Source organism: Camponotus floridanus, unplaced genomic scaffold (genome assembly GCF_003227725.1).
Source record: "Camponotus floridanus strain SB8 unplaced genomic scaffold, Cflo_v7.5 scaffold32, whole genome shotgun sequence".
Lineage (NCBI taxonomy): Eukaryota > Metazoa > Arthropoda > Insecta > Hymenoptera > Formicidae > Camponotus > Camponotus floridanus.
The window spans coordinates 406287-433704 of NW_020229459.1; the positions used below are offsets into that span (position 1 = coordinate 406287).

General features: G+C 33.0%; 3 protein-coding genes and 1 long non-coding RNA gene across 7 annotated transcripts in view; 2 read left to right on the forward strand and 2 right to left on the reverse strand.

Annotated features, from left to right (window-relative positions):
- Positions 1 to 52: 52 nt before the first annotated feature.
- LOC112638531 lies at positions 53 to 4295 on the reverse strand. The gene is made up of 3 exons (XR_003123066.1): positions 4262 to 4295; positions 1347 to 1416; positions 53 to 204 (listed from the first exon to the last, which is right to left on the reverse strand). It is a non-coding gene; the product is annotated as an uncharacterized LOC112638531 (long non-coding RNA).
- A 1372-nt stretch (positions 4296 to 5667) lies between these two features.
- On the forward strand, positions 5668 to 7117 carry LOC105252187 (ATP synthase-coupling factor 6, mitochondrial). Of its 2 annotated transcripts, none has more exons than XM_011259467.3 (4): positions 5668 to 5811; positions 6282 to 6427; positions 6688 to 6818; positions 6976 to 7117. In XM_011259467.3, the coding sequence occupies exons 2-4, from the start codon at positions 6288 to 6290 to the stop codon at positions 7011 to 7013; spliced, it is 309 nt and encodes a 102-aa protein (XP_011257769.2). In that variant the 5' UTR covers positions 5668 to 5811; positions 6282 to 6287; the 3' UTR covers positions 7014 to 7117. The 2 variants fall into 2 exon arrangements, with proteins under 2 accessions (XP_011257769.2, XP_011257770.2); XM_011259468.3 differs by having other exon boundaries at positions 5723 to 5795.
- A 4-nt stretch (positions 7118 to 7121) lies between these two features.
- On the reverse strand, positions 7122 to 16820 carry LOC105252186 (DNA polymerase epsilon catalytic subunit A). Its single transcript, XM_011259466.3, has 18 exons — positions 16591 to 16820; positions 16398 to 16518; positions 16077 to 16295; positions 15722 to 15948; positions 15342 to 15582; positions 14884 to 15200; positions 14556 to 14802; positions 13928 to 14480; positions 13376 to 13817; positions 12389 to 12626; positions 9725 to 12322; positions 9408 to 9571; positions 8761 to 9049; positions 8461 to 8544; positions 8100 to 8365; positions 7891 to 8023; positions 7594 to 7805; positions 7122 to 7526 (listed from the first exon to the last, which is right to left on the reverse strand). Exons 1-18 carry the CDS (start codon positions 16671 to 16673, stop codon positions 7223 to 7225), a joined length of 6738 nt encoding a protein of 2245 aa, XP_011257768.2. The 5' UTR covers positions 16674 to 16820; the 3' UTR covers positions 7122 to 7222.
- Positions 16821 to 17262: 442 nt separating this feature from the next.
- Positions 17263 to 27418, forward strand: part of LOC105252184 (ETS-like protein pointed) — a 133155-nt gene continuing 122999 nt past the window's right edge. For 2 of the 3 annotated variants that reach the window (XM_011259459.3, XM_011259460.3), the window contains exons 1-2: positions 17263 to 17566; positions 25865 to 25977. In XM_011259459.3, the coding sequence (XP_011257761.1) occupies positions 25870 to 25977 (108 nt within the window). In that variant the 5' untranslated portion in view covers positions 17263 to 17566; positions 25865 to 25869. The remainder of the gene's footprint in view (positions 17567 to 25864; positions 25978 to 27418) is intronic. The other variant, XM_011259465.3, reaches the window with a different exon arrangement.

Here is a 27418-nt window from a genome sequence, read left to right on the forward strand (position 1 = left end):
GATATTCGTTTAAAAACGGTTAAAAGACGCGAAAAATGCGGACGTACGACGATCCGTGTAACTGCGTATGACTCCGATTCACGCGCCAACATGGCGGCCGTATGACGCGTTTGACGTAGCAGTGACGTCGCAGTCATGCGCCAACATGGCGGCCGAACCACTGCGCATTCTGCGCATGGCCATTCCTGCGCGCAACTTTGATTTCTGAAAATTGTCTACGGCTTTAATTAATAGCACATAATGATAAATATATAAAGATGGAATCAATTAATCATATTTTGGTCATATATGTAGACTTGCCCGAAGAAATAGAGAAAAAATTGAGAGATATTTTTAATTTCTTTTTCTTTTAGTAAAGGATGAAAATGTCTATTCATAGGCTTGTTCTTTTTTTCCTCTTTCGCGCAATTTCGATTCAATATATAACGTAGAAAATTCATAGTATATTATGCTAATGATATGAATTACGAATGATTCAATTGTTTTATCGCGCTTTTCTAAAGTCAAATCTTATAATATTTACTTTTGCATTTTAAAGGACTGAGAGCGAACTAAATAAATAAATAAATAAATAAATAAATAAATGATGTTCAGAAAAAGAAAAAGAAGACTCATAAATAAATAAATATATAAATATATAATAAAGATTGATATTAATATATACATATATATCATACGATCGAACTTGTACGATCTTAAAATCTTTATCTTTTATTCCGTTACTCGAATACTTGTACGTTAACAGATTTAGGTTACACACATTGCATGAAGCTTCGATATTTTGCAATCTTCACCTCATCTCAATTTGGAGAAGCACGTGCATTCCTTTCGATAAATGTCCGCACAAAAATACGTCGCGCTTCAAATAAATAAAAGTCACTCGATACTGTGCACCATTCTAATCGTACGAAATATATTCGACGATTTTTTTTGGATCACTGTGTTATCGGAACGTGCGATCAGAACGATTCGAAAACGATTCATATACAGAGTTTGAAGAGATATCCAATGCACGACAAATTATACTTGCGTTGATTAGTATTCATCAATACCAAACTGTTAATCGCGAATACGTACAACACTTTCACACATTTTTTTCGCAAAGAACGATGTACGAAATGCAATATTTCGCGCCTCGCGTTTCACTCATGCGGCCATCTTTCTTTGCTGTTTAGTATCGCTATCTGCATTCGCGTTAAACGCCAGAATTACATAGTCAACATACTTTTCGAGTGCCGGTAAAGTCATCATTTTGTGCATGTCGGTAAATTGTTTTAGTATCACGTCGCGCAAGCATAATTTTTTTATTTGTAGTATAACAAAATATGTAATTAAAAATTACTCACCGCATATCTCTCTGGCTGCTCAGGCTCTCTCACTGCTCTCTAGCTGTCCGATATTTTTCCAGATGTCCTCCTTTAGATTTAGGACACACATACATTGCATAAAGCTTCGATATTTTGCAATCTTATCTCATCTCAATTTGGAGAAACACGTGCATTCCTTTCGATAAATGTCCGCACAAAAATATATCGCTCTTCAAATAAATAAAAGTCGATACTGTGCACGATTCTAATCGTACGAAATATATTCGACGATTTTTTTTGGATCATTGTATTATCGGAACGTGCGATCAGGACGATTCGAAAACGATGCATGTACAGAATTTGAAGAAATATGCAATGCACGACAAATTATACTTGCGTCGATTTGTATTCATCAACACCAAACTATTAATCGTGAATAAGTGTACAACTCTTTCGCACATTTTTTTCGCAAAGAACGATAACGAAATGCAATATTTCGCGCCTCGCGTTTCACTCATGCAGCCATCTTTCTTTGCTGTTTAGTATCGCCATCTGCATTCACGTTAAACGCCAAAATTACGTAGTCAAGATACTTCGACTGCCGGTAAAGTCATCATTTTGTGCATGTCGGTAAATTGTTAGAATCACGTCGCGCAAGAATGATTTTTTTATTTGTAGTATGATAAAATATGTAATTAAAAATTCATGTAAGAAACGTATTTTTAATCAAATTACATATGCTTATTTCGTTACTCTAATACTTGTACGTTAACAGATTTAGGTTACACACATTGCATAAAGCTTCCAGAGAAAAGTATCCAGAGGCACAAATATTTTATAAACGAAAATCATGCGAAAATGAAACAATAGATTAAAGAAGCCGTATAATCATTGTACTTTTATGTATAAATGTTTCACAAAATAAAATCTTTATAAATGAAGTGTTACATTAAAAATATTAGTATAAAATTAAATATCGATGTGAGATTTAAAATTTTTTGTCCCTTTTTTTCTTTAGAATTTTTTTACTTTTTTTCTAAAGATTCTTTAAGCGAGAACTGCTTCTTTCGCAAGACTATTGAACAATTTGTATGTTTGATATTTTCTTAGTAGGTTAAATTTCGTGAAAAAATTCGAGAGAAAATTAGATTTTATCGTATTACTGCACATATCGATTAAATGCTATATCAAATATGTAGTGTAAATATTTTAATTTTTTTGTATACGATCTACTTTTTATTCTATCGATGTTTTCATAGTGATGCACCTTGAGCACTTTGCTTCATGTTTGCAATAAAAATATATTAAAGCAAATTATTTTGCAAATTTATTATTCTAATTTTTATTTAGAAAGATTAAGATTAAAAAAGACGTATGAATTTTTCAGATATTTCTACTGAAAAAAACGCATCAGATAAAACTGACTTTCCTGTACATTTTAAATGTGCCAAAAGATTTGCTCTTTATTCCACTTACTGCATTAATGTACACTAAAAATGACAGATCTATTAAAAATGATAGATCTATATTTAGTAGTTGGAAAGAAAGAGAGGAGAAATGAAAAGTGCATCTAGAGAATTTAAAAGAATAAAAAACAAATCTAAAAATAATAATACATAAAGATTAATATTATGTATTTTTTTCATGAGGAATGTGGGGCGCACATTTATGCATTTATTTATTTAGATGAGATTTACTTTAGAGCACATTCAGTATTCAACTTTAATTTTATTTTCTCTTTCTTACGATATATAAGTATAACATAATTACCTGCCAATGCTATCATTTTTGTATGCTTACAGTGATACAGAAACAACATTACGAGTACTATATTTACAGATAACATCTGTATAATAAAAAAAGCACCAAAAGTCTAATGGTGAAAAAAGGGTAAATATTGTAGACCAGCATAAGTATCAACCAATTATTCCACCGCTCTGTTTCATTAGAGTTGCAATTTTCTTTTATAATATCATGAATATTATAAATAAGATAAAGATTTCAGTACGTTTCAAATAAATTTATATATTTTATGTATGTAACACTGCGCACACACATTAAAAGGTGATAATATCGCAGTTATAATAAGATACAATCCTGGCAATGTAGTGATGTTTGGATTCTGAAAATAATTTAATTTGATTTATTTTTAAGAAATGCGCACAATACTTGAGAGCAAATTATTTTTGTGCCACGTATTACCTGTGTAAAATTCCACACACAGTATCATATTGTCTGCGATATATGAAAAGCTTCATCGATGAAATAATGTGATAATACAATTGAGATATAAGAAAAATAATATAGTACTTGTAATGAAAAACGTTAATGTGGAATACATAAATTTTATATTTTAATTTTATGTAATCGAGATGAGATAAGACACTCATGATTACTTTAAAAATGTGTCCACAAATATCATGTAACTTCAATAGCTGCACATTCGTCAAATTAATCCTATTACGTTAAATAAATCACAGCAGCTTGTTTTAATTTAATCTAACCAATTATATTATATGCTCCTCATTAAAATGTGTAAAACTGTACGTCGCACATTTAATGCGATTAATATACTACGTAATAAAATGTAATACACTAATGAAATAATTAAATATTATTTTTGAAAGCATGATACAATCCAGGCAGCATATTTACATTCGATATCCATAGACACTGAGAGATTAGGTTAGGTTAGGTTAGGTTAGATCAAACAAATTTATCGTTTAACAGTTGGCAGCCCTACGAGATAGGCTGTGCAGCATTGCGCGCGCGTACAAAATAAATTTGAAAGCGCTTCTAGCATAACCATCTTCACGCGATCGACTTTATTTGAATTGCATCGAATCGAATTATGATGTCGATTTGTCCGAATGTAATTCGGGACATCGCGATGCTGTATAAGCGTCGAATGAGCACGAATTATCTCGCAAATATGATAAATCAAATCTACTCACCGGCTGTTCCACAGGCCGCTCCTCCTCGAAACAGTTCGCTCGCCTCGGGACGTCCCATTCCGATCTTGATGCACACAAATCCACACGATATCATCAACGCGAACGCGCGACACTTTATTCGGCACTCCCGATACTCGCTCGCATCCGATAATCATCATCAAGGGCCCGAATAACGCGACGCAATTTCGCTCCATCTTCGCAATGACGTCATCACTGAATATCGTCAAAAATCGCTGTCGCGCGTTTCCATCGACACACTATAAAAGTCGCGCGATCATCCTTGGACACTCTCGACGCTCGTTCACTCGCGATATTCGTTTAAAAACGATTAAAAGATGAGAAAAATGCGGATGTACGACGATTCGTGTAACTGCGTATGACTCCGATTCACGCGCCAACATGGCGGCCGTATGACGCGTATGACGTAGCAGTGACGTAGCTGTGACGTCGCAGTCACGCGCCAACATGGCGGCCGAACCACTGCGCATGGCCATTCCTGTGCTCAACGTTCGCGCAACTTTGATTTCTGAAAGCACATAATGATAAATATATAAAGATAGAATCAATTAATCATATTGGTCATATATGTAGACTTGCCCGAAGAAATGGAGAAAAAATTGAGAGATATTTTTAATGTCTTTTTCTTTTAGTAAAGGATGAAAATGTCTATTCATAGGCTTGTTCTTCTTTTCCTCTTTTATGCAATTTTGATTCAATATATAACGTAGAAAATTCATAGTATATTGCATTTATTTTTATATATTCATAACTATAATATTCGCGCGAGCATTTTTTGACATTTACAATTTTTATTCGATCGTTTTATTGTGCGTTCTGAATCAAATTATATTTAGATCAAATAATATCAGAGAGAATATTTATTTATTATATTAGAATTCTAAATGTGTGTGTGTGTGTACACATATATATTAGAATAGAAACGAAATAGAAATAGAAGAATAATCATTGCTCGTAAAGATTGCAACAAAGTAATCATTTATAATTTTGATTTCTGTATCGTATAATCGAGTATCGTATTTCGAGAGCAATCAACTATTTATTAATAATAAAATTGTATATAACTTACGGATATATTCTACTTATTCCGGACGTTAATATCGCGACAATGACGAATAAACTTTTCAAAAAAGTTCAATTTAACTATTTCATATGAGACAGTTCTACCAATCACTGATACAAAAAACTCGTCAATTGACCAGTTGGTGAAACTGTTTCAGTCCTCAGTATTTTCTTAAAAGAGCTGTTGGCGCATATGCATGTATTATGTTTACGGGTGGCATCCGATTGACCACGTCGCCAATTGGCCAATTTAAAATAGGACTCTCTGATTGGTTAATCGTTGCTGGTTACCATAGGCACAGGTCGATATAATTGGCTGTGGTCAATCGCAACGTGACGCTCCCAAAATTGCGGTACTTTGTTAATCTAGTGACTTTACACATCTAGGACACCTTTCGTCCTCTAGTTTCTTTCATAGTAAGCTTGTGTGTTCGAGAAGAAAATTCGGAGAATTGTAGGTGCTAAAAAAAGTAATTATTAATCGATGTATATTATTAATATAATATTAAAGTTTTATAATATTATATTATTGCGGTTGACGAGTAAATGTATTTAATCGATGCATTTGAATTCAATTCGTCCTAAAGACGAACTTAACCTTAATAAGTGTCATTTTGTATTTATTACGTAAGAGATTTAATAAACCATTGATTTGTATCAGTATAATTAAAATCGATATTTATATATATATATTTATATCTTTAATTGTCAAAAAATAATTTCTTCTAATTGTTCACATGTATCTGTTGCATAAGAATAAAATTACTTGTTGACAGTTGAAGACAAATCTTTAATTGTCAACAATTAATTTTTTTTACTTATACAATAAATACAAATTATTGATGCAATGTCCTAGTTATGTGTATCAAGAAAAGCATTTCTAAATTGTATATTTATAAATTCTCTGTAAAAAAGAATAAAAATTATTTCTTTTTTTCAGACCATCATGCTGAGGTCACGTCTCATCAATTTGCCAAAAACTGTTAAGCGTAATATTAGTACTAATATCCCAGCATTGCAGAAAGCAACTGATCCCATACAACAGCTGTTTCTCGACAAACTTAGGGAGTATAAGTCGAAAAGCACGTAAGTGCATCTCTTTTTGGTCATTATATGTATGCGGTAATTTTAGAAAATGAAATAAAATGTTTAAAATATAAGCAACACTTGATTAGAATAAATTGAATTTAAATATTAATCCCTTACTTTAATTTAAATATTTAATTAATTAGTGCAACTATTTTTGTAATTATCTTGTTATAAATTACATTATACGTAGAAGAATAATCAAAATACAAAATTATATATATCAGTTTTACACCACAAAGAATTATTTTTAATTTAAGAGGTGGAAAATTAGTTGACGCTGGTCCAGAAATACTAAAAGAACACCAGTCCGAAATAGATAAACTGAATGTGCAATATGGTGGTGACAAAGGAGTAGACATGACACAATTTCCTCAGTTTAAATTTGTTGGTACGCAATTTTCATTTATATGTTTATCATACAAATATTTTTGTCATTTTTATATGCAAGAGCTATTACAAAAATTGTGTATATTTCACATAAATATTATATGAATATTTGTACACGTTGTTAAAATGATGTTATGTATGTTACATTTTTGTTTTAGATCCAGCTGTGGATGTTGGTGGTGTTGATAAAAAGTAAATATGTTAATATGTATTAGAATATTTGTGTATATCGATAGCCAAACCACTAAACATTCATTACAAAATCATTAAGTAATTGATTACAAAAAAATAAATATACTATTATAGTTGAATTATTCCATTTTTCCTTGAACAATCTGAATAATCCAAGCAAGTAAAAAACCAATTTAGTCATGTGAAACATAAAAAATACTTTTGATTTAACTTCTAACCAGTAAAGAGTCTTGTATTATCTACTATTTCTGCTAAAATATTCATTTTACATTTACTGGCTACGGATTTGCATATATTTACAAGCATCTTAACTTCATCCTGCGCAATTAAATTATCGTACTCGCCTGAGCAAGAGCACAGTATATTCATATTTTCTCGCTTGATCTCCTTACACTTTCGACACTGTAGATCTTGCAATACGTAACCCATACTTTTGCGGTTCAATTTATCGATTAATAAAAATTCTATTTCCGTATTATCATAGGAGGTATCGCAGATAGGACATTTCCACATGTGTCTGTAATAATCATAATGTGAGATTATCTTCATCCAAATTGTATTAATTGAGAGCATCTGATATTTACCTGTTATTTTCAATTGTATACTGTTGATCTCTACAAAGATCAACATCTCTCGTGTGGTTACACGCTTTGCATATAATTTCTGGTAGGACGAGAGAAATACATGGTTCCTTCCATTCAACATTATCGCTGTGACTACCGACTCCAATCAGTCGTAATAGATTCGTCTTCAAGTTATAAACTTCGTGTTCCACTTCTTTGTCCAAAGATAAAATCTGAAATTTTCAAAAGTAGGGATTTTTAATTTTTTGAATAATTATCTTGATTAAAATAAAAAAAACTTGATAATAATATTGTTACCTTGCATACTGCTTTGATTAATTCAAGGGCAGGATTAATCTTTGTACTTTCTTTTCCGTTCATGTCCAGATTAGGATATTCTTCGAGAGTTAACGTTTTCTCGGGTAAATTCCGATGTATTTTTTGCGTTATTCTGAAAATAGTGAATTGAAATTATTAATCAGTATATTATTAGATTTTAAGACAAATTACTTAAAATATATACACACTTGAACAATTTTTGAGACATTTCTCCCGATATCAATTTTTTCGCGTATTCGGCTGTATTCTCTAATGCACCTAAACCAAGTGGTGCTATAAAAGACTGACTTTGGCTTCCTCTTCTTCTAGGTCTTGCAGTATTATTGGTCTCGTTTTCAATCATACATCGATATATCATGTTTATATATCCTGCTATTACAGCATTGAAACTTGCCTGACAGCCTGATTCCTTAGGCAAGCATTCCATCAAGCTCCAACTCATAACTATTTGAGGCTAAATAAAAAATAATTCAATTACAAATATATAGTCTGATGATAGAAAATCATTAAAGAACAAAATATATCGGTGCAATTTCTAAAAATATTTACTGTATCATCGTCGTCATTTTCGGTACTCTCATCGTCTCTCGTGTCATCCTTTGATAGCTGTCCTTTAACACCAGCATGATTGTGCTGTCCAATAAATTGGATATAGATTACATTTATTATCATGATAGTTAGAAATCGCGAATAAAATGATAAAAACAAATAGAAACATAAATCAAATAAATTTTAGAATAAAATAAATTATAATTATAATTATAATTAAACTAATTATAATTAAATTATAATTATAATTAAATAAATAAATAAATATTAGTTTCATACAAATATGTCCAAACAACATACCAAGTCAAGCCATATCAGATATTCCCAGCACTGATCGTATGTAATTTCGATACTATGGAATAACTCCTTGTTCCGGATGGTTTGAACAACAAATTCCATATAGCCCAAAGCATCGGCCACGGATCTCTTCTTCGTGCACACGATAATTTTGTTAAAATTTGCAAATACTATAATACAGCCTAATGTCTTGAATTCTGCTATCAATTGTATGTATAATTTCTTCATGTAGGTGTGTAAAGTACGGCGTAGAGCAGGATCATAAAGCAAAGCATTGGAAGATCTTAGCCATCTGGAATCATACAAATAGAAAATAATATTTACATAAATATTATATATTTAAATAATATAATAATTATATGATATAATAATACATAATAATATAATAATAATATATAATACATAGTAATAATATATAATAATAAATAATATAATAAATAATAATAATATAATACATAATAAAATATAATATAATATAAAATATAATAATATAGATAAAATATAATATAAAATATAATAATATAGATAATAATATATAATAATAATAATAAAATACATAATAATATAATAATTACGTAATATTTACATAAATATTATATATTTAAATAATATTTAAATAATCAATAATATATCAAAAAATGTAAACGTACCGATAAAAGTGAATCAGCTGATAATCTGCGAATACATTCTTGTAAACAGAGACTTCGATCAACCATGCGTTTACCATGCTTCGCAACGTCTTAAACGCCGGATTGCAGAGGGTGATTTCATCGTAGCTGGGAATAATCGCAGCAGCATCACCCGTTGCCATATCCTGTGAAATGAACAATTACAACATTGCAAATAGAGAGAAGACACTTGGAAGATTCTTAAGTTTTCCAAAGATTATTAATTAATCTTAATTAATTTTTTTATTAATTATTTAATTCGAAAAGATGATGAATTTTAGAAAACATTTCCGGCCGACCTGGACGGATGGACGTTGCTGGTTGTGAAAGGCCACAAACGTACTGGTCCCGTCTATGTCGTGAATATGATGGTATTGCAGCAGCGCATTGACCGCCAGACTTTCCACATCCAGCTGGACACAGACGCTGGAATACGTGCCTGGATTGTTCGCGGCGCAGCTCGAGCTTTCCTCGAAATCCGTCAGTAATCTGTTATCGTCGTTCTCGCTGCCGCCTAAATCAGGTTTCTCCGTAGGTGAGCACCACAAGACAAAATTGTTCCTGTGCAAGTGTCTGGCGTAGAACAGATCCGCGCCGAAGAGAGTAGGATCCGCTGGTATGTTGCCGATAGGCGCGTGGAAGAAACGACATTGTTCGGCCATTAGCTCGACGATCTGCTGGCTCTTCAAGTAGTGCCTGACCATCATCTTCGCGCCTATCTTTTGCCATTCTAGGGTGCCGTACAGGTTTTCCACATCACGCACATGCGTGTTGACGAGGGGGAATTCATTGAGCAGCGGCATCTCGGTAGTCAGCATCGTCCGGTCGAGGGCGGTTTGATTGATGATGATTGTAGCGCCGTGACCCTCGTTTTTGTACGTCGTCAAAGCCGCTTGCAACGTACGGCACACTTGTTGAAAGTTTGTTTCCATTTGAACCACAAATTGCATGGTTTTAGGTAATCTATTCACGTTGTCCTCCCCGATCTTCTCCAACGTTGCTTTATGTTCTTGCGTGTACAGGGTACTCATGTTTGGCATCTGATTGGAAGCAGCGACCGAATCTAAGATGAATATGTGACCTCGCTTGCTGGCGCTTAAGAATAAACCCCACAGCGCTCTTTGATGATTCGAGCTCCAATGATGATACAGGAATATATAGTTGATCGATTGGGTCTGCTTGAGGTAAGGCTGGAAGGCGATGCTCTTGAATTCTAGCTGATCCAACGTGAAGGTGTCGGCTCCATCTGCCATTTTACGCGCGGCACGCGGATCAACCATACACACACATCCCAACTGCAGTATGGCCCGAAATTCTAAGGACATTTGCGTCTCGTAAATCCCTTCGATTTCCGGCTTGCTCAGATCCTCCAGGAGCTCCCGACTGTGCTCCTGAAACAGAGATTCCGGCAGAGAGTATCGATACAAGTTATATACCGGACGTGAACGTGGTAACGATTTGAAGCTCTTCTTCCAGAGTTCATTCGGTCCTGGGTCCGGTCTTGCTTTACGGGTGTTCACGTAGAATATCCGAGGTACTACGAGACGCACTTGATGCAGCTGCGTATCCAGCAGTATCCATAATCGAAACATGCCGGGTTCGCCTGTTTCCGTCAACTGGACTATTTGCCAAGGGGTCTCCAACAATTTCCTTTGAGCGCGTCTCAAGAAACCGGTCATGGTAGACGTGTTCGTATTTCGTATAACTCCCCAGGTGATTCCGTCATTCTCATCCGTCTTGCTTCTCTTCTGCCGATGCTGATGCCTCTGTTTGGCCTGAAAGGCCCATTTTTTCTTATGAAACTCCAACCATTCAGTCCTTCCTTCTCTTGTCGTTCCCCTGGGAGGAGGCGAACCCAAAGCTTCCTTCCAACTTTTGGCCCTGACCGCTTCGTCGTCCTCTGCATGCTGTCGTTTTCTCTTGTTAACGACCGAGACTGGTGAATTCTTGAAGCTAGTTGACGGTCTTGCGAGATCCTCGATATCGCGAGGTTCAATGCTGTTGGCTGTCTGTTGTAAAGCATCAGTCTTAGCTGTTACAGTAAATATATCCGTAATCTTTTTTTGACGATGAGACGTATTCTTCTCCGTTACTTTCTTATGCAACCAAGGCGGATGCTGGACTCGCGGGACTGGATTAGCTAAGCCTTGCATCGCTGCCGGTATAGTGATTATTTTTTGGATGGCACTTCCAAGCCGTTCAATGTAATAATTCCAGTCCAAGATGTCCCTTATATCGTCACTGTACAAAGTGGGATCTTTCAACCATTTTTTCAGATAATGTCTACGGACAGCCGGCTCCGACTGGAAGATGGCCAAGGGTATCGCGCGCTCGGTAACCGGTGCGCTTTGCGGTTTATTCGCTATAATATATCTGCAGGCTAAGCCCGCATCTTTCACCATCTCATCCCCCAGGAATTCGGCTAGTCTTTTCGCCGTAGAAATTGATGTCGACTTTTGCGCACCGTATTCCTCCAGTTTACGCGACATGGACTTGTTCTCGGATATGAGTTCGAACAATTCAGAATCGGGCATATTCGCACACTTGCTATAGAGTAAATCGAGCCAATAATCCGCGTCTTTCGCGACCGAGGCGTAACATTCTTCCAACGTGTTACCCTTCAAGAAAGATTCGAAAACTGAGGCTTGAAAAATTTTTATCAGCTGCAGCTCGCCCCTCCTCTTTACCTCGAACCCTTTTAATTCGGCTAGTGAACCGTCGAAATTAAAAACCGCGTATCGTTTCTTCAGTTTCTTTCCTTCTTCCTTGGCAGCGGGCAACACCATGGCTAGATATGGACCGTCAACTTCGAAAAATATCGAATTCTCATTTCTAATTTCGTACGTTAAGTTGTCCTTATCCACAAGCTCGTGGTATACTTGATTGGTGAATTGATCCTGCATGAAAAATTGTTGTTAATTAAAAGAAAAGGAAAGATATCTTCTTTATTCAATTATACTCACCTTCACCATAAAATTAAGAACCGCATTCGGATAAGAGATTGTAAATTTCGGCTTCTTTTCAGACGTAGTGTGAACTATAAGGGAGTCTGGGAATGATGCAGGTAATATACACCATATACCATCGGTATCCAGTTCCAGTGGGCGACCGATTTGTTCTATAATCTCTCTGGCTTTCATGATAATATGGGCTCCTGTATAACATACAATGCCACCCATTTCCATGCTATGCCATCGTGCTCTGCAACATAATTAAAATTTTAGTTTAAAAAAAAAGTATTAATTTAATGACAATATAAAAAAATTATATATTTTAATATTATACAGAGTGTTTCAGACCATCCGTATCATCCATTTAAAAACTAGAGAAATTTTACATAAACCATAAAATATCTTGTAAAATATTCATTTTTCGATTATCTTACCTTAATACTTTTATATACAAAATAATGAGAGGAATTAATTAATGCAAAGAAAACACATAGTTGTTTTTAAGAAAAAAATATGTAATTTGCAATTAACAATTTCATATTTTTTCTTAAAAACAACTGTATGTTTTCTTTACACCAATTGATTCCTTTCATTATTTTGTACATAAGTATTAAGGTAAGATAATCGAAAAATGAATATTTTACAAGATATTTTATGGTTTATGTATTATAAAATTAAGAAATGATTTCAAGCCTCATCACTCGAAAAGTACTTCATGGAAAAATAATTTATTATAGTGTTTTGGAAAGCTCTCGAAGTAAGCTACAAGAATATGCAATGAAAAATAGGGGGTTCCATTTAAAAAAATGCACTTCCGATCTGAATCGCCTATTTCCGACCGGAACCAGAAGTTGAAAATATCACTATTCGATAGAGTGCACCCGATTTATAAAGAAAATGTTTTTACTTTTTTAAAATAACCACTTCTCTAGTTTTTAAATGGGTGGAACGGGTGGTCTGAAACACCCTGTATATATTAATTTTCTCTTTCTTTCGTACCCTTTTCTCATGACATAGCCATAGAAGGAATTCAGGATACATTTATGAGCGAGTTGAAGAGAATCGTATAAAACTTCTCTACTCTTGGCAGATTTTATCTCAGCGGCATCCTCTTTCGCGATTGCTGCTGCTACTTGTCGCTTGGCAACTTTAGTTAATGCTTTGTATTCATATCTTCTGTCTCTGAAAGCTCTCACAGTGTCTACATAAAACGAATTTTCTTTTTGACAGATTGTCTGCGTTCTCTCTTCCATTCTAGTAATTTTGACTTTCTTATAAGCTTTTTTGCAATATTCGGTAAGCCTATTCTTTTGAAATGTGGCTTGTTCCTTTGTGGTTAATTCGTGGAAAGCTCTCTTGGATCCACCAGGAAATTGTGGTGGGAATCTTTCAGTTTCTAACTGTTGTTTTACTCTCTGATATTCACCCAAACTTGCAGCCACTGAAATGTATTAATTATAAAATCGAGTTATACATTTCTCAAGTTAAGGGAGAAGAAAGTAATAATTTTGAAAATAATAGCATGTGTAGAAATTTTCTATTCAAACTTACAATATTCGCCTCTCCACATCCATTTCATCTTTCTTTGACAAAGAGCGTCAGGTTTATTATAATCACATACCGCACAATCCATTTCGTTTACTATCGCGGAGGGTTGTAATCTATTAGTCAAAATAATATTCGGATACATAGCGCCTACGTCCAAGTGATAAATCACAGGATTTTCTAATCTCAAAGGTTGATCTCGAAGCTCTTTCAATTTTCCCTTAACTTCATCTACTATTTCATCAAAATTTGTAACCATTTCAACAGGTACTTTCTCCTCTTCTTGTATCGTATGTTTCAAGGCATTTTCTACACCACTGATTAATTCATTTACGGCTCTTGGAATAATTTTGAAACGGCAGGGAATATCCGCTCTGAAAACACCAGACTCCAAAGCTTCTACATGTCCACCCACATATGTTTCTTGATCCAACAAATGACCATCTTTTGTTAGTTTATTCAGTTCAGTTTCTTGTTTATTAGGAAATATGATATTAGCTTTAAAAGCCTCCACCATAAGAAGTGACTCACACAACGTACCAGAGCCCTTTCTAAGCACCTAGAAATAAATCCAAATAAATTATTCTTTTAACAAAACCGTAGGTACATCAATTGCAATGTATATTTTCCTTACTTCGTCAGGTTCCATAGGAATAATAGTACATAATGCAAATATGAATGGATGAATGTACTTCTGATAGAGATAAAATGTTGCCACAGCATCGGAAACGGAGTAATTTGCGAGTACTTCCGGTTCTTCCGATGCTAATCTGCACATATCTTCAGGATCGAGTTCCACCGGATCATATCTCAACTTTGCTTTAGCAACAGCTTTTAAATTCTGGGAACCCACTGGGAGATAAGAATCACGTCTTACCCAACTTTAAACAGGAAATATTTCAAGATAAAAAATATTTCTAGTAATGTATATATTGTGTTGTAACATTTTCCATAATAATTACCATAAGCAATCCATATGCATAGCAGCTCTATTGACGTAAACTCCCTCGCGATTTTTAGAGAAACCAATTTTCTCTTTCATATCCATGTTATGTATAGCGGCTCGTGCTTCAACGAATGGCCAATCAAAGAAATCACCATTGTATGTTACAAATATATGTGGCCTTATTTCATCAATATGGTCGAAAAATCTTGTTATTGTTGCTTTCTCATTAGGCTCATTAAACACTGTAAAGGGGCCTTCAAATTCTGGTTTTGGTGTATACTCGAAATTTCGTATATCTGCTGATATTAGTTCTCTATTTGTTATCAAGTATCCCTAGAATAAAATATATTTTATATAAATTATCTTATCAAAAGCAATAGAAAAAAAATTTTACTTGTATTTTTTTTTGAAAAAATTTTGAAAAAAGAATAGAATAATTTAGAAGCATTATTTATCTTGTACAAAATATATTACCTGCCCGTCTATCATATATGATATCATCATAATTTGATCTATACTGGCATCTGGAAATTTCAGTGGTAACTTTGTAGTTTCGATATCGTATGCCAACACAATGGGTTCAGGTGGCTCAATCATATCCTCCTTTCGTGTAATTATAGGTGGCTCGCTTCCCCTGGTTTTTACAGAGTACCAAGTTCCACAAAAGATGTTGACATCTATAGATACTCGTACATGATGAGGTACATCATATTCTCTATATAAAAAAATCAAATTTAAATTATATAATGTGACAAAAATTTTGAGAAACATTTTTAAAAAATATCAAAAGAGATTAAAATATTAAATAAATAAAAAAAAAATATTAAAAAGAAATAAAAAATATATATAGCTACCTAATATCAAGAATATTGTCCATGTGATCTAAAGTTTGTTTACTATTATCCTGTTCATTTGATTGCAACGTAGTTGCCAGCATGTCTGTATAATAAGTCTTACTCTTCTCTCTCTCTTTATTAACTTTAACAACACGCATAATATCTCGCTTGACTTTTGTTAAATCCACAGTATTTGCAAAAGAAAGCTTCAAATACTTTTGTTTCAAACCAATCAAATGATTAGCCTAAAATTAAAAAAAAAAAAGAAACAAATGAAAGAAACAAAATTATATTTCTCTAAAAGAAAAAAATTGTATTAGTAAAGAAAATAGTATATCCCTCCAACTAAACAATAATTAAATATACATCTTACTAAATCAAGATCTTCTTTGTAAGTAGTTTCAATTTTTGTCAAAAGTCCCATATATTTCTTGGACAAAAACGTTGATACTTCCACAAACGTATCTTTACGACATAAAATATAAAAATAGGGCGAATATGGCAATGACACTTTAAATCTGGTAGCATCTTCCTCTATGAAGTAGTAATCTATACCACTCAAAAGTCGCTTATCATCTTCTACAATTTCAGTCTAAAAGAACATCAAAATAAATATTTTATTTTATTAGTCACAAGATTATATATATTTTTTCTTTTTTTTCTTTTACATTATTTCTTTTTCAAATTTTCTTACCGCGTGCATATTAAGCAGAAATCCTATTCTCTCTTTGGAATCAGTGACTCTACGAAATCCATATGCAGCGTCAATTTTAATATCCTCTTTGATTTCCAGCAATCTTCCCAGTGCATTTTCCCTGAAATAAATATTTATAGATTAGAGGAAAATTAAATAAATGCGAGTGATACGATATAAAAGATTATTATACCCTGAATTACTGGCCTCCTGATTTGCATTTTTCTTATTCGCCCTGGGAGGTCGGACTGCTCCTGTGTTTTGCAGGGTTTCCATTTCGAAATACACAGAATCAATAAACAAGTAACAACATCGATAAAGAATTTTGGAAGCTGCGAACAGCTGTCTGCAAGTGTCTCTACAGATTTGTTATTGTTACTCATCTGTTGATCGCAGCCCGCCTTTTTCCATACAATCCGACATGCATCGATAACCGCCAATGGAGACCCGTCAGATTGGTGGCTTCTGATTGGTAGAAAGGTCGCTGCGAAATTATCGATGAAAACAAGGCCCAACTAGTTGACATTTCATGAAATTCTAAATAAAAATAAATAAAAGCTAAAATTTTAAATAAAAAGCTAAACAATATTTTTCTAAAAATATAATATAATTGTCATAATTTCAAGATACGCATCCATCTTGTCCTGTGATTCTGAATTAAAAGACAGATCAGATCGCGCGGTTCATCTATCAACGACTTGATGGTTCGTGACGATCGGTTCCGCCATTTTTTTACAAATTTCGTTTCGACCAATAAGATGAGACACGTACCGTGGCCAGACTCTACATTCTAGGGACTCCACTCTAGGTCCACCGTAGAGTCTATGGCGGTACTCGGTTCGCCAGCCATTGGCCGGCGGGCCGAAATTACGACGCGAGGTTAGTAGCGCGTTCAGTTTCATTCATGAAACGTCGGCCGCGACGAGCGCGGCCATAATACTTTTGTAATCTCTTGTATTGTGTATATACGACTCTTGTACGTCGCGTCGCGTTGCGTTCAGTGCCGCTGCCGATGTGCGTGCGCCTCCTAGTCGTACACGTGATCCCCGTTCCCGCTTCGTGTCGAGTTTTTGCATGGTGTTCCCTGGCGCGCGACTGGACCGGCTGGAAATTGTCACCGATAAACTTCTGGGACGTCGGTTAAAGCGGCGGGACCCCCCCCCGATCAGGTGAGCCGGGGAAAGGAGAAGAAATTAAGCGAGAAAATTCCAACACCTTCCAGCGTGTCGCCCCCGTTGGCCTCGTTTCTTCTTTTTCCATTCCTTTTTTTTCTCGCCCCGCGACCGGCCTGAAGTGAGCCAACGTCAGACGTTTGACGTTCGGTTCGTAACGTTTATTTTCGCGCCCAGAATCCGAGGAATCGCGAGCGACGAATTCCTTCGCGATTCCCGGAGGGCGAGAGTAAAGCTGACACTGGAGCTTTTTATTTCTCGACTCGGCCTCGCGTGAGGGGAAAAAAAGGGCGATTCGTTCCATGAATATCACGAGAAGTTTGCGCCGAGACGGTCGCGCATGACAGTATTTTAACCAAGCGCCGTCTCAAATATAGAATACCTTTCTGTTTTCAAATTAACCACCGTGAATGTGTGCACGCATGTGTGCGCGCGCGCGCGCAAATTATAAACAAAGATATATTAAATAAAAAAGAAATATTAAAGCGTAGGAAGATGGAGACTTGCCACTTTGACGTTTACTCCGAAATTTTGACTTCGTAAAAAATGTGTTTGTGCTCTCTAAAATGTAACGAACGATTTTAATTCTTTTATTTTGCTGTAGAAAAAATATGTAAAAAGTGCGTTACGTAAAATTATCGAGAAACAATCTTGTTTTTGTCTTCTTACGTGTCATTAAAAATAGGGAAAAATTGCAGCGATACATTTGACCGTCAGACGTTGGTTCTTGGAAAAAAAAAAAGTATATTTTATTTTCTTTCGAGCCGCATGTGTTGTGTTTATTATCCCGCATAAAGGTTATTTATCTTACAAGTCTCCCGCGACTGCAAAATGGAAAAGAAATGCTGAAATAGTCTTATCGCGAAATAACAATGAAACCGACATTGATAACGAAAGGCAATATGATGTCATCCGCCATGCGAGGTTATCACCACGCGATGGATCAATTAAAAATATGTAGATAAGGACTGTTTGGGACAATTTTTTTTGTTATTAGTTTTGAGGGAAATCATGTGAAACCAATCATAATAAAAATATAAATATCTTACGTAAACGGAGACTCCGATGAACCTCTAGTGAAAGACTTATCTCTAAACGAATTGATTGATATATTTTTCAACAACTTCTATAATTATTAACTAAATTTAATTAACGGTGACCAATAATTCCCTGGCATTTTCCACATTTGTTCCCGAAAGTTTGCTCTAATTATTAGTTATCCCAGCAAACATCAAATAACAGTTATATAACAATTATGTAACAGTTATGTAACATGTAACAGTTATATTGTTGAGTAGGAAATTATAACTAATAGTTATATAATTGTTTCTTGGTGTTGCTGGGATTAAATAATAGGTATGTAACAGTTATATAACAATTATATAATATGTAACAATTATATTGTTGAGTGGGAAATTACAACTAACAGTCATATAAATGTTACTTGGTGTTTGCTGAGATCAAATAACAATTATATAACAATTATATAATATGTAACAGTTATATTGTTAAGTGGAAAATTGCAACTAACAATCATATAAATGTTACTTGGCGTTTGCTGTCATCAAATAACAGTTATATAACAGTTATGTAACAGTTACATTGTTGAGTGGGAAATAATAACTAACAATCATACAAATGTTACTTGGTGTTTGCTGGGGTATCTATTGCAATGCAAGAGTAAACTTGCATACTCGCCTTTAGAAGCACCGGTCCTTTATTGCCGGCGATAAAAATGATTTAAAATAATCCGAAACCTTGGAAATGAGAAAAAAGAGGAGCGGAATGGCCGGCATGAGAGTCGGTCGAAGGTTTTTTGTACAATTTCTCGGGGCTCAGACCGCAAACGTGGCAACGTCGCGACCTGTATATCATCTGTCTTCCTTTATCTCTCCTCCCTCCATCTCTCTCTTTTTCCCTTTTGCCTCTTTTTCTTTTCCCCTTTCCATGTTTCTCTCCTTTTTCTTACCGTTTGCCAAAGATGACGAACGGTGACAAGGGAGGGAGCGCACCGCAAGAAATGTCACGACGCTCGACTGCTCCGAAACAAGAGCGAGGATCAGTGTCACTCGATCAGAGACCCACGACTTTGGTCTTTCCCTAAAAATTGGACACACAAACGTCCGAATATCTAATATATTTCGCGAATTTATATCAAAACGGAGTCGATATAATAAACAGATCGTTCTCCATTCAATTAATAATTGATAAAAATTAATAATTGATCAAAATCAATTAATAATTGATCAAAATTACATCTTACATCAAATTATGATTGAAATTGAAGGAGTCGTCTGGTTCCTCGAGTTCCCGGGCCTACTCGCGCCGAAATTAATTTCGGACCGCAGAAGGTTAATTTGCAAATGAGCGATATGGAGCCTGTTTGCGATTCGTCCAAAGTCAACGATGATTCACGATTTTTTCACCGCGGACCATGAGCGATGTTGAGTTTGGTATACGCACCAGATACGATGTGGAAAGTTTGCCTGCCCGCATCTGGAAACCCAATAACGGCCCCCTCGAGAGAGATATTACGTTGCTTTCATTAGGCTTAAGACAATAGACACTTCGCTTTTGCGATGGGCAGGCTACACCAGGTTGAATACGATATTAATGCAGTTTGTTATCCTGTTAGTTGAATCTTGAAAACATTGTACCAGCTTGCCATTAATGCTGCAACAAGTAATTTTGCAATAATCAATACACATCGTATATTGTGCATGACGTGTATAATAAATTACACCTTATATAATTTTAATCAAAAATATTAATTAATAATTAGACATTTGGCTCAAGTAATCAATCAAAAAATTAAAATACACAGGAATTATATTATATAATATCGACTTATAAAATAAATCAATGCAAAGTCAATTATTATAATTATAATATTGTAATAAGAATTTTTAGATGTTATGCGAAGCAATCTTTTGATTTGATTGAATTGGAAAAAAAATAAAAAAATATAAGGGGAGAATAAAATATAAATAAAATATAAATATAAATAAAAAGAACAAAAAGATAAATAAAATATAAATAAATATAAATAAAATACAAATAAAATATAAAATGTAAAATTAAATATTTAAAAATTCTAACAAAAATATATAAGTTTTCTTCTTTTTCATTTATTTCTTAAAGAGCGAAAAATAACGTCGTAAAAATTGAAACGCAAAATTCTAGCCACCACTTCAGCCTAGTTCACCCTAATCTTTTTTCCCGAAACTTTTTATCGCCCTATTCACCGAAATACACAGGTAGATATTGTAGGTAGTGGACATAGGATGAAAGATATTCCCAAGTGTCTTATGGATACTTCGGGAGACTCAAAACTTCTCGACATTCCTATTAATATCTGCAACCTTTTCTTAATCTTTGCCTTAGAAAAAGAGGTAAAAAAAAATCTTATCATCAGACGAGCCAGAATATTTATGTAATTACTGATTTTGAATCCGCTTTGAGTCAGTTACCTATCTTGACATACTTAATCCTCTTGATAATAAACAAATGGAACCGATAGACTGATGATAATGCACAAGTGGAGAAAGCACTGATAAATAATATAAATAAGTCAATCTCATGTAAAAAGTCTAACATGACGAATTAAATCCATCTTAAATACTATATGTATAAGAGTATAAAATTTACATAATGTAATTATATAACATGTATAAATTTATTATATTTTGTGTTTATTTTAATAATATTTATTATATATAATATATATTTATTATATAATATTTATTATATAATAAATATTATATAATAAATATTATATAATATATAATATTTATTATATAATAAAATATTATGTAATAAATATTACATAATTTTATGTAATTATGTAGTATTTATTATAAATGCAAAAATATAATAAACATTATAATATTATTACAATAAACTTGCAATATAATAAATTTATTCGAATAAAAATGACGGTCCGAGATTCATTTTATTCTTAAAATATTGACAATTTAAATAGTTTCTTTTACACATTATATATGTTATTATATATTACTGAATAATAATTGATTGTTATTAATTATTATAATATAATAATATAATTATTATAATTATTATAATTATTAAGTAATACAATTATATAATTATTATAATATAATAATTGATTGTTAATTATTGATGGCTAATGAAATACGTTGCGCTTCATTTAGCCGCAATGATTTCAGCTCTTTTAATTTTATCCATGCGTAATCTTGTTTGATACATAAGAATAACAGAGATCATCGATGATCTTATTTTTAATTCGCAACTTGACGAACTTACACTGGAAGTTTATGCGATATCTCTCTAGGACGCAGATAAGACGTCAAGATCAGGGTGATAGTGAAATATTGTCCAACAAATTACGAATCTCAAACAATCTCTGGTATCAGATCAAATTGATTAAGCCCACAATCGAAGAATTATCGATGCTAATCCGAACTTTCCGATGCTTTATCGCTGATATTCGCGGGGATTACCAAAATTGAAATATCATGATTTATTATTCCCTCTTATTTAGACAGATTATTACATTATTTTCAAAATTTCGTCAAGAAACGTTATCTTTCACATAAATATCCATATCATCGCACGTGGACAAAGATAACCGTAAAAGGACGTTATCTTTCGTATACATGTGTATACAAAATAAATTAAGTTATTCTGCTTTAATTAACTTTCTTTATCGCGGCAGGGGTGCTGATAATTGCGAGATAAACTCCATCGGCCCGTTACATATTTATTTATGTATATATATATATATATATATATATATATATATATATATGTTTAGTCGAGTGTGTATCAATATGAGCTGTTCAAAGTCACCGTAAATCACGCATATTATTCGCATAAATTCCAATAATAATAGAACACATATCTCTGTAATTTTTTCAAATTTATAATATTTCTCTCTTTTTTTTAAATTATATCTGCTATAAATTTTAAACATCAGATACTGTTAATAAAATAAAATTTATAAACAACGACTTGCTGTAAGACATAAAGTGTTGATTATATTAAACGATTTTTTTATATATAGAATGTTTCAGGGGGATGTTTAGTATTCTAGAACATAATTATAATAATATACATCATTTTAAACAAAAAAATTTATAAACGTGTCCAATTTTAAAACCGAAAATATTTATTATTCGTTATTAAACTTGAAACATTTTAAATTTAAAATGAAAAAATTAATGAATAAAAATGAAATTTAAAATTTGTTTATTTTATTGCCTATTTTCTCGAATTTTATTTATTTTATTCTATTTATTTGTAAAGATTTATTATTATTTAAGCTTGAAATTTAATTATTTTCTAGTATTGTTCTATATTGTTTCTAGTATTTCATAGAATTTAATTCTATTAAGATAATAAATGTTTTTAAAATTGAACACATATTTTTATAACCGTTCAAGAAAGGATTATATAAATTTCATTTTTTATTTAAATTATTTAATTATTTAAATTTCTTTTTCATTTAAAACGATGTATACAATAATAATCTGGAATACTGACCTCCTGAAACACCCTGTGCATATTTATAAATACAATAAAAAATTGTCTTTATAAATATAATATCATATTAAATATCATTAGATTAGGAAATATCTATCAATTCTTGGCAGAAATGAACGCGATTTAACGTATTCGACGTCGTCACAAATGCTCGCTTCGAAGGAGCTTCATTTCGAAACTTGTTGGACCTCAGAGAGAACCGCGTGTAAAGGGTCGTGAGAGTAACTGAACAGTTTTCCACCTACCATCTGGCGACTGAGGTCCCAGCCGGAGTAACCTGACCCTCATCGCGACAGAGATTCGAATACCTCCTGCGCCTCTCCAGCGAGAAACAATAGCTTCCCCTTCCCCAGTTTTTAGTCTCTTCTCTATTAAAAATCGCTACAAATAAAATTTCACCAAATTGATTTTGCAGGGGATCTTTTCGATCGTTTTTTTTATTCAAGTCGTAATTTTTAACAATTAAAAAAATTAGTGGAAATATAAAATTTCAACACGGTTATCAAAAAATATGCAGTTGCAAATTTAATGACATAATTTTAATGAGTAAATTTTTCATTATTAAAGTCTTTTTAATTCTAAAGATTTTAAATAGTCTGTAAAGGATCATTAATTTAATAAGAATATTAAGCTTGACTCGATAATAACATATCGGGAATTTTTTTCGGATTGGTTTAAAGAGTAAATAAGATAAGAGCATATGATATTTAATCAACACGTAGCCTTTTACGTTAAATATCTTTAGAATTAAAAGATTTTTTAAAATATTATATTTCCACTAATTTTAATCGCTGAATTAAAATAGAAAACAATCGAACCAAGTGAGAACATTTTTTTTTAGCCTCTTCTCTATTAAAAATCGCTAGAAATAAAATTTCACTAAATTGATTTTGCAGGGGATCTTTTCGATCGTTTTTTTTATTCAAGTCGTAATTTTTAACAATTAAAAAAATTAGTGGAAATATAAAATTTCAACACGGTTATCAAAAATATGCAGTTGCAAATTTAATGACATAATTTTAATGGGTAAATTTTTCTTTATTAAAGTCTTTTTAATTCTAAAGATTTTATATAGTCTGTAAATGATCATTAATTTAATAAGAATATTAAACTCGACTCGATAATAATATATCGGGAATTTTTTTCGGATTGGTTTAAAGAGTAAATAAGATAAGCGTATATGATTTTTAATCAATACGTAGCCTTTTACATTAAATATCTTTAGAATTAAAAGATTTTTTAAAATATTATATTTCCACTAATTTTAATCGCTGAATTAAAATACAAAACAATCGAACCAAGTGAGAACATTTTTTTTTATCCTCTTCTCTATTAAAAATTGCTAGAAATAAAATTTTACCAAATTGATTTTGCACGGGATCTTTTCGATCGTTTTTTTTATTCAAGTCGCAATTTTTAACAATTAAAAAAAAATAGTGGAAATCTAAAATTTCAACACGGTTATCAAAAATATGCAGTTGCAAATTTAATGACATAATTTTAATGGGTAAATTTTTCTTTATTAAAGTCTTTTTAATTCTAAAGATTTTATATAGTCTGTAAATGATCATTAATTTAAGAATATTAAACTCGACTCGATAATAATATATCGGGAATTTTTTTCGGATTGGTTTAAAGAGTAAATAAGATAAGCGCATATGATTTTTAATCAATACGTAGCCTTTTACATTAAATATCTTTAGAATTAAAAGATTTTTTAAAATATTATATTTCCACTAATTTTAATCGCTGAATTAAAATACAAAACAATCGAACCAAGTGAGAACATTTTTTTTTATCCTCTTCTCTATTAAAAATCGCTAGAAATAAAATTTCACCAAATTGATTTTGCACGGGATCTTTTCGATCGTTTTTTTTATTCAAGTCGCAATTTTTAACAATTAAAAAAAAATAGTGGAAATCTAAAATTTCAACACGGTTATCAAAAATATGCAGTTGCAAATTTAATGACATAATTTTAATGGGTAAAATTTTCTTTATTAAAGTCTTTTTAATTCTAAAGATTTTAAATAGTCTGTAGAGGATCATTAATTTAATAAGAATATTAAACTCGACTCGATAATAATATATCGGGAATTTTTTTCGGATTGGTTGAAAGAGTAAATAAGATAAGAGCATATGATATTTAATCAACACGTAGCCTTTTACATTAAATATCTTTAGAATTAAAAAATTTTTTTACATATTATATTTCCACTAATTTTAATCGCTGAATTAAAATGCGCTGAAAACAATCGAACCAAGTGAGAAAATTAAATGTAAAAAATTTGTAACGAGTAAAAATCGGACGAAATTTTCTTCCAATCGATTTAGAATCGTCTAAAAAAAATCGGTTTGTTAAATTTAGAGATTCTATAACATTCCACATGGACTACATCATCGAAGCAATTGTACGAGTTATATAATCATTCGGTGTTGGGATGTTTGCTTCGGTTATATTATTACGCATCGTCCTTTACCGAATCGACGATATCGATCGCGTATCTAAAAGCGGACTATTTAGCGGCTGATAAATAAATGTATCCTCCGTGGTCCAGAATATCGTGCCAAGTCGGCGAAGCTGGTATAAAATTATAATTAGGACATCATGTCAAGTGATTCAAGCGCGAAGAATCATGTAATCCCCAAAGTCTTATCCATGTTTCACGTAATTTATTCGTCCGATAACTTTATCATCTTTTACTCGCACATTTATTCCTTTATTTTAATATCTTGCGGTTAAATTATTAATAAATTGTGTCTTTTATACAGTCAAAATGGACATGGAATCCTTGTACGATTACGTGGAGGAGGATCAAGATTTTTACGAAGAAACTCCTGCAACCAGAAAAGGCGGTTATCCTATTGATCACAGATCCATAAAAGTAAGTCGATCAGTGACATGTAATAATATTAAATAGGGACAATTTTTTTGCTGCACTTTTGTTTTAAAACGAATATTTTTGATAAGTTTTCTCGACACAATTTTCGTAATCATCGCGTTTAAAACCGATTTTTATGTTAGATTTTCTTCTCAAAAATATCTATAATGATTTTCTAAATTTTGTAATATCTGAATATTAAATTAATAAAAATTATTATATATAATATATCTAAATAAAATTATAATTGAAGTTACTCGAAACTTATTCAGTTATATTTTAATAAAAAGTATAAAGCCTTTCTAGAAAAATATTTGTTCTCAATATATTAATGTAAATCGAAATTTTTTATATTTTTATCACTACATTTTTACGTCATATGTATTATTATTAAAACAATCTCTAATAAATAATTTACAACGTACTTTTAAAGAACAAGACAGTATCCATGAGATACCTCCACATCTTTAAATATATTCTTATTATCATCACAATGTTATTATTTATGAGAAAATTTTTTAGCAAATAATTTAAAACACATTTTCATATATTTTCAAAGTCGAGAAAAAAACAGAGAGAGAGAGGGGGAGAGAATCCACGAAGGTATACGTTCGACGATCGCTCATTCCCATTAAGCCTGTTAGGGAGTAAGAATCGAGTTTTGTCGAGTAGCGTAATATCATGTCCAAGTAATGGCGACCGAGAGTGAGAGAAGCTCGCTACAGATATCCCTCGACGACGACGAGGAGGAGCGCGTTGGCCGGGGAGTCGGTGATTGTGCCAGTGCCACCAACAATTCGTTCCTTGTCGCTCTCCGCCTTCGTTTTATGAATGAACGTAGAACCGGCTCCCCCCGCCTCCTCCTCGCCGCTCGCCCCCCCCCCCCGCGCCGTCAGCCTTCAGTCTCTCTGTCACCGACTGACCCTCGTCCGTCTCGCCCCCCTCCTCTCTCTCTCTCTCTCTCTCTCTCTCTCTCTCTCTCTCTCTCTCTCTCTCTCTCTCTCTCTCTCTCTCTCTCTCTCGCTCTCTCTCTCTCTCTCTCTCTTGTCTCTTCCCTCCCGTTCTGTCCATCGCTGCTGATTCGTACGCTGTGAAAGACCCAACAACAGTTGCGTCGACCGAGGCTCTTGGTTTCTTCGGATCAAGCCTCCTCGAGAGGCTCTGCGCGAGAGAGAGAGAGAGAGAGGATCCCTGTAGAAATCTGCCATGATTGTTTGATTATTCGATTAGATTCTTGGTTGCATCCTAGGCTAGGTTTATTTTAGAGCGGCACGCTTTATCTCCCCCTCGAGAAAGATACTTGACGCGTGAAATCTATATATTTATAATCTGTAAATCTATATAAAATTTACACGTAAGATTTTGCAAGGACTCCTATCAGATTTTGCAAGGTCTCTTTATCGGGCTCTTCGCGCAATATCGAGGTGTCAAAAATAAAGAGCGA

Excerpts from the sequence above, each read along its gene's own strand:
- LOC105252187 (XM_011259467.3), top strand. The coding sequence starts at position 6,288 with ATGCTGAGGTCACGTCTCATCAATTTGCCAAAAACTGTTAAGCGTAAT. Across the intron at positions 6,428-6,687 it reads GAGTATAAGTCGAAAAGCAC|AGGTGGAAAATTAGTTGACG; the intron begins GTAAGTGCATCT and ends TTTTAATTTAAG. Across the intron at positions 6,819-6,975 it reads TCCTCAGTTTAAATTTGTTG|ATCCAGCTGTGGATGTTGGT; the intron begins GTACGCAATTTT and ends TTTTTGTTTTAG.
- LOC105252186 (XM_011259466.3), bottom strand. The coding sequence starts at position 16,673 with ATGGAAACCCTGCAAAACACAGGAGCAGTCCGACCTCCCAGGGCGAAT. Across the intron at positions 14,803-14,883 it reads ATGCATATGGATTGCTTATG|TTGGGTAAGACGTGATTCTT; the intron begins GTAATTATTATG and ends TCCTGTTTAAAG. Across the intron at positions 9,572-9,724 it reads AGCAACGTCCATCCGTCCAG|GATATGGCAACGGGTGATGC; the intron begins GTCGGCCGGAAA and ends TTCATTTCACAG.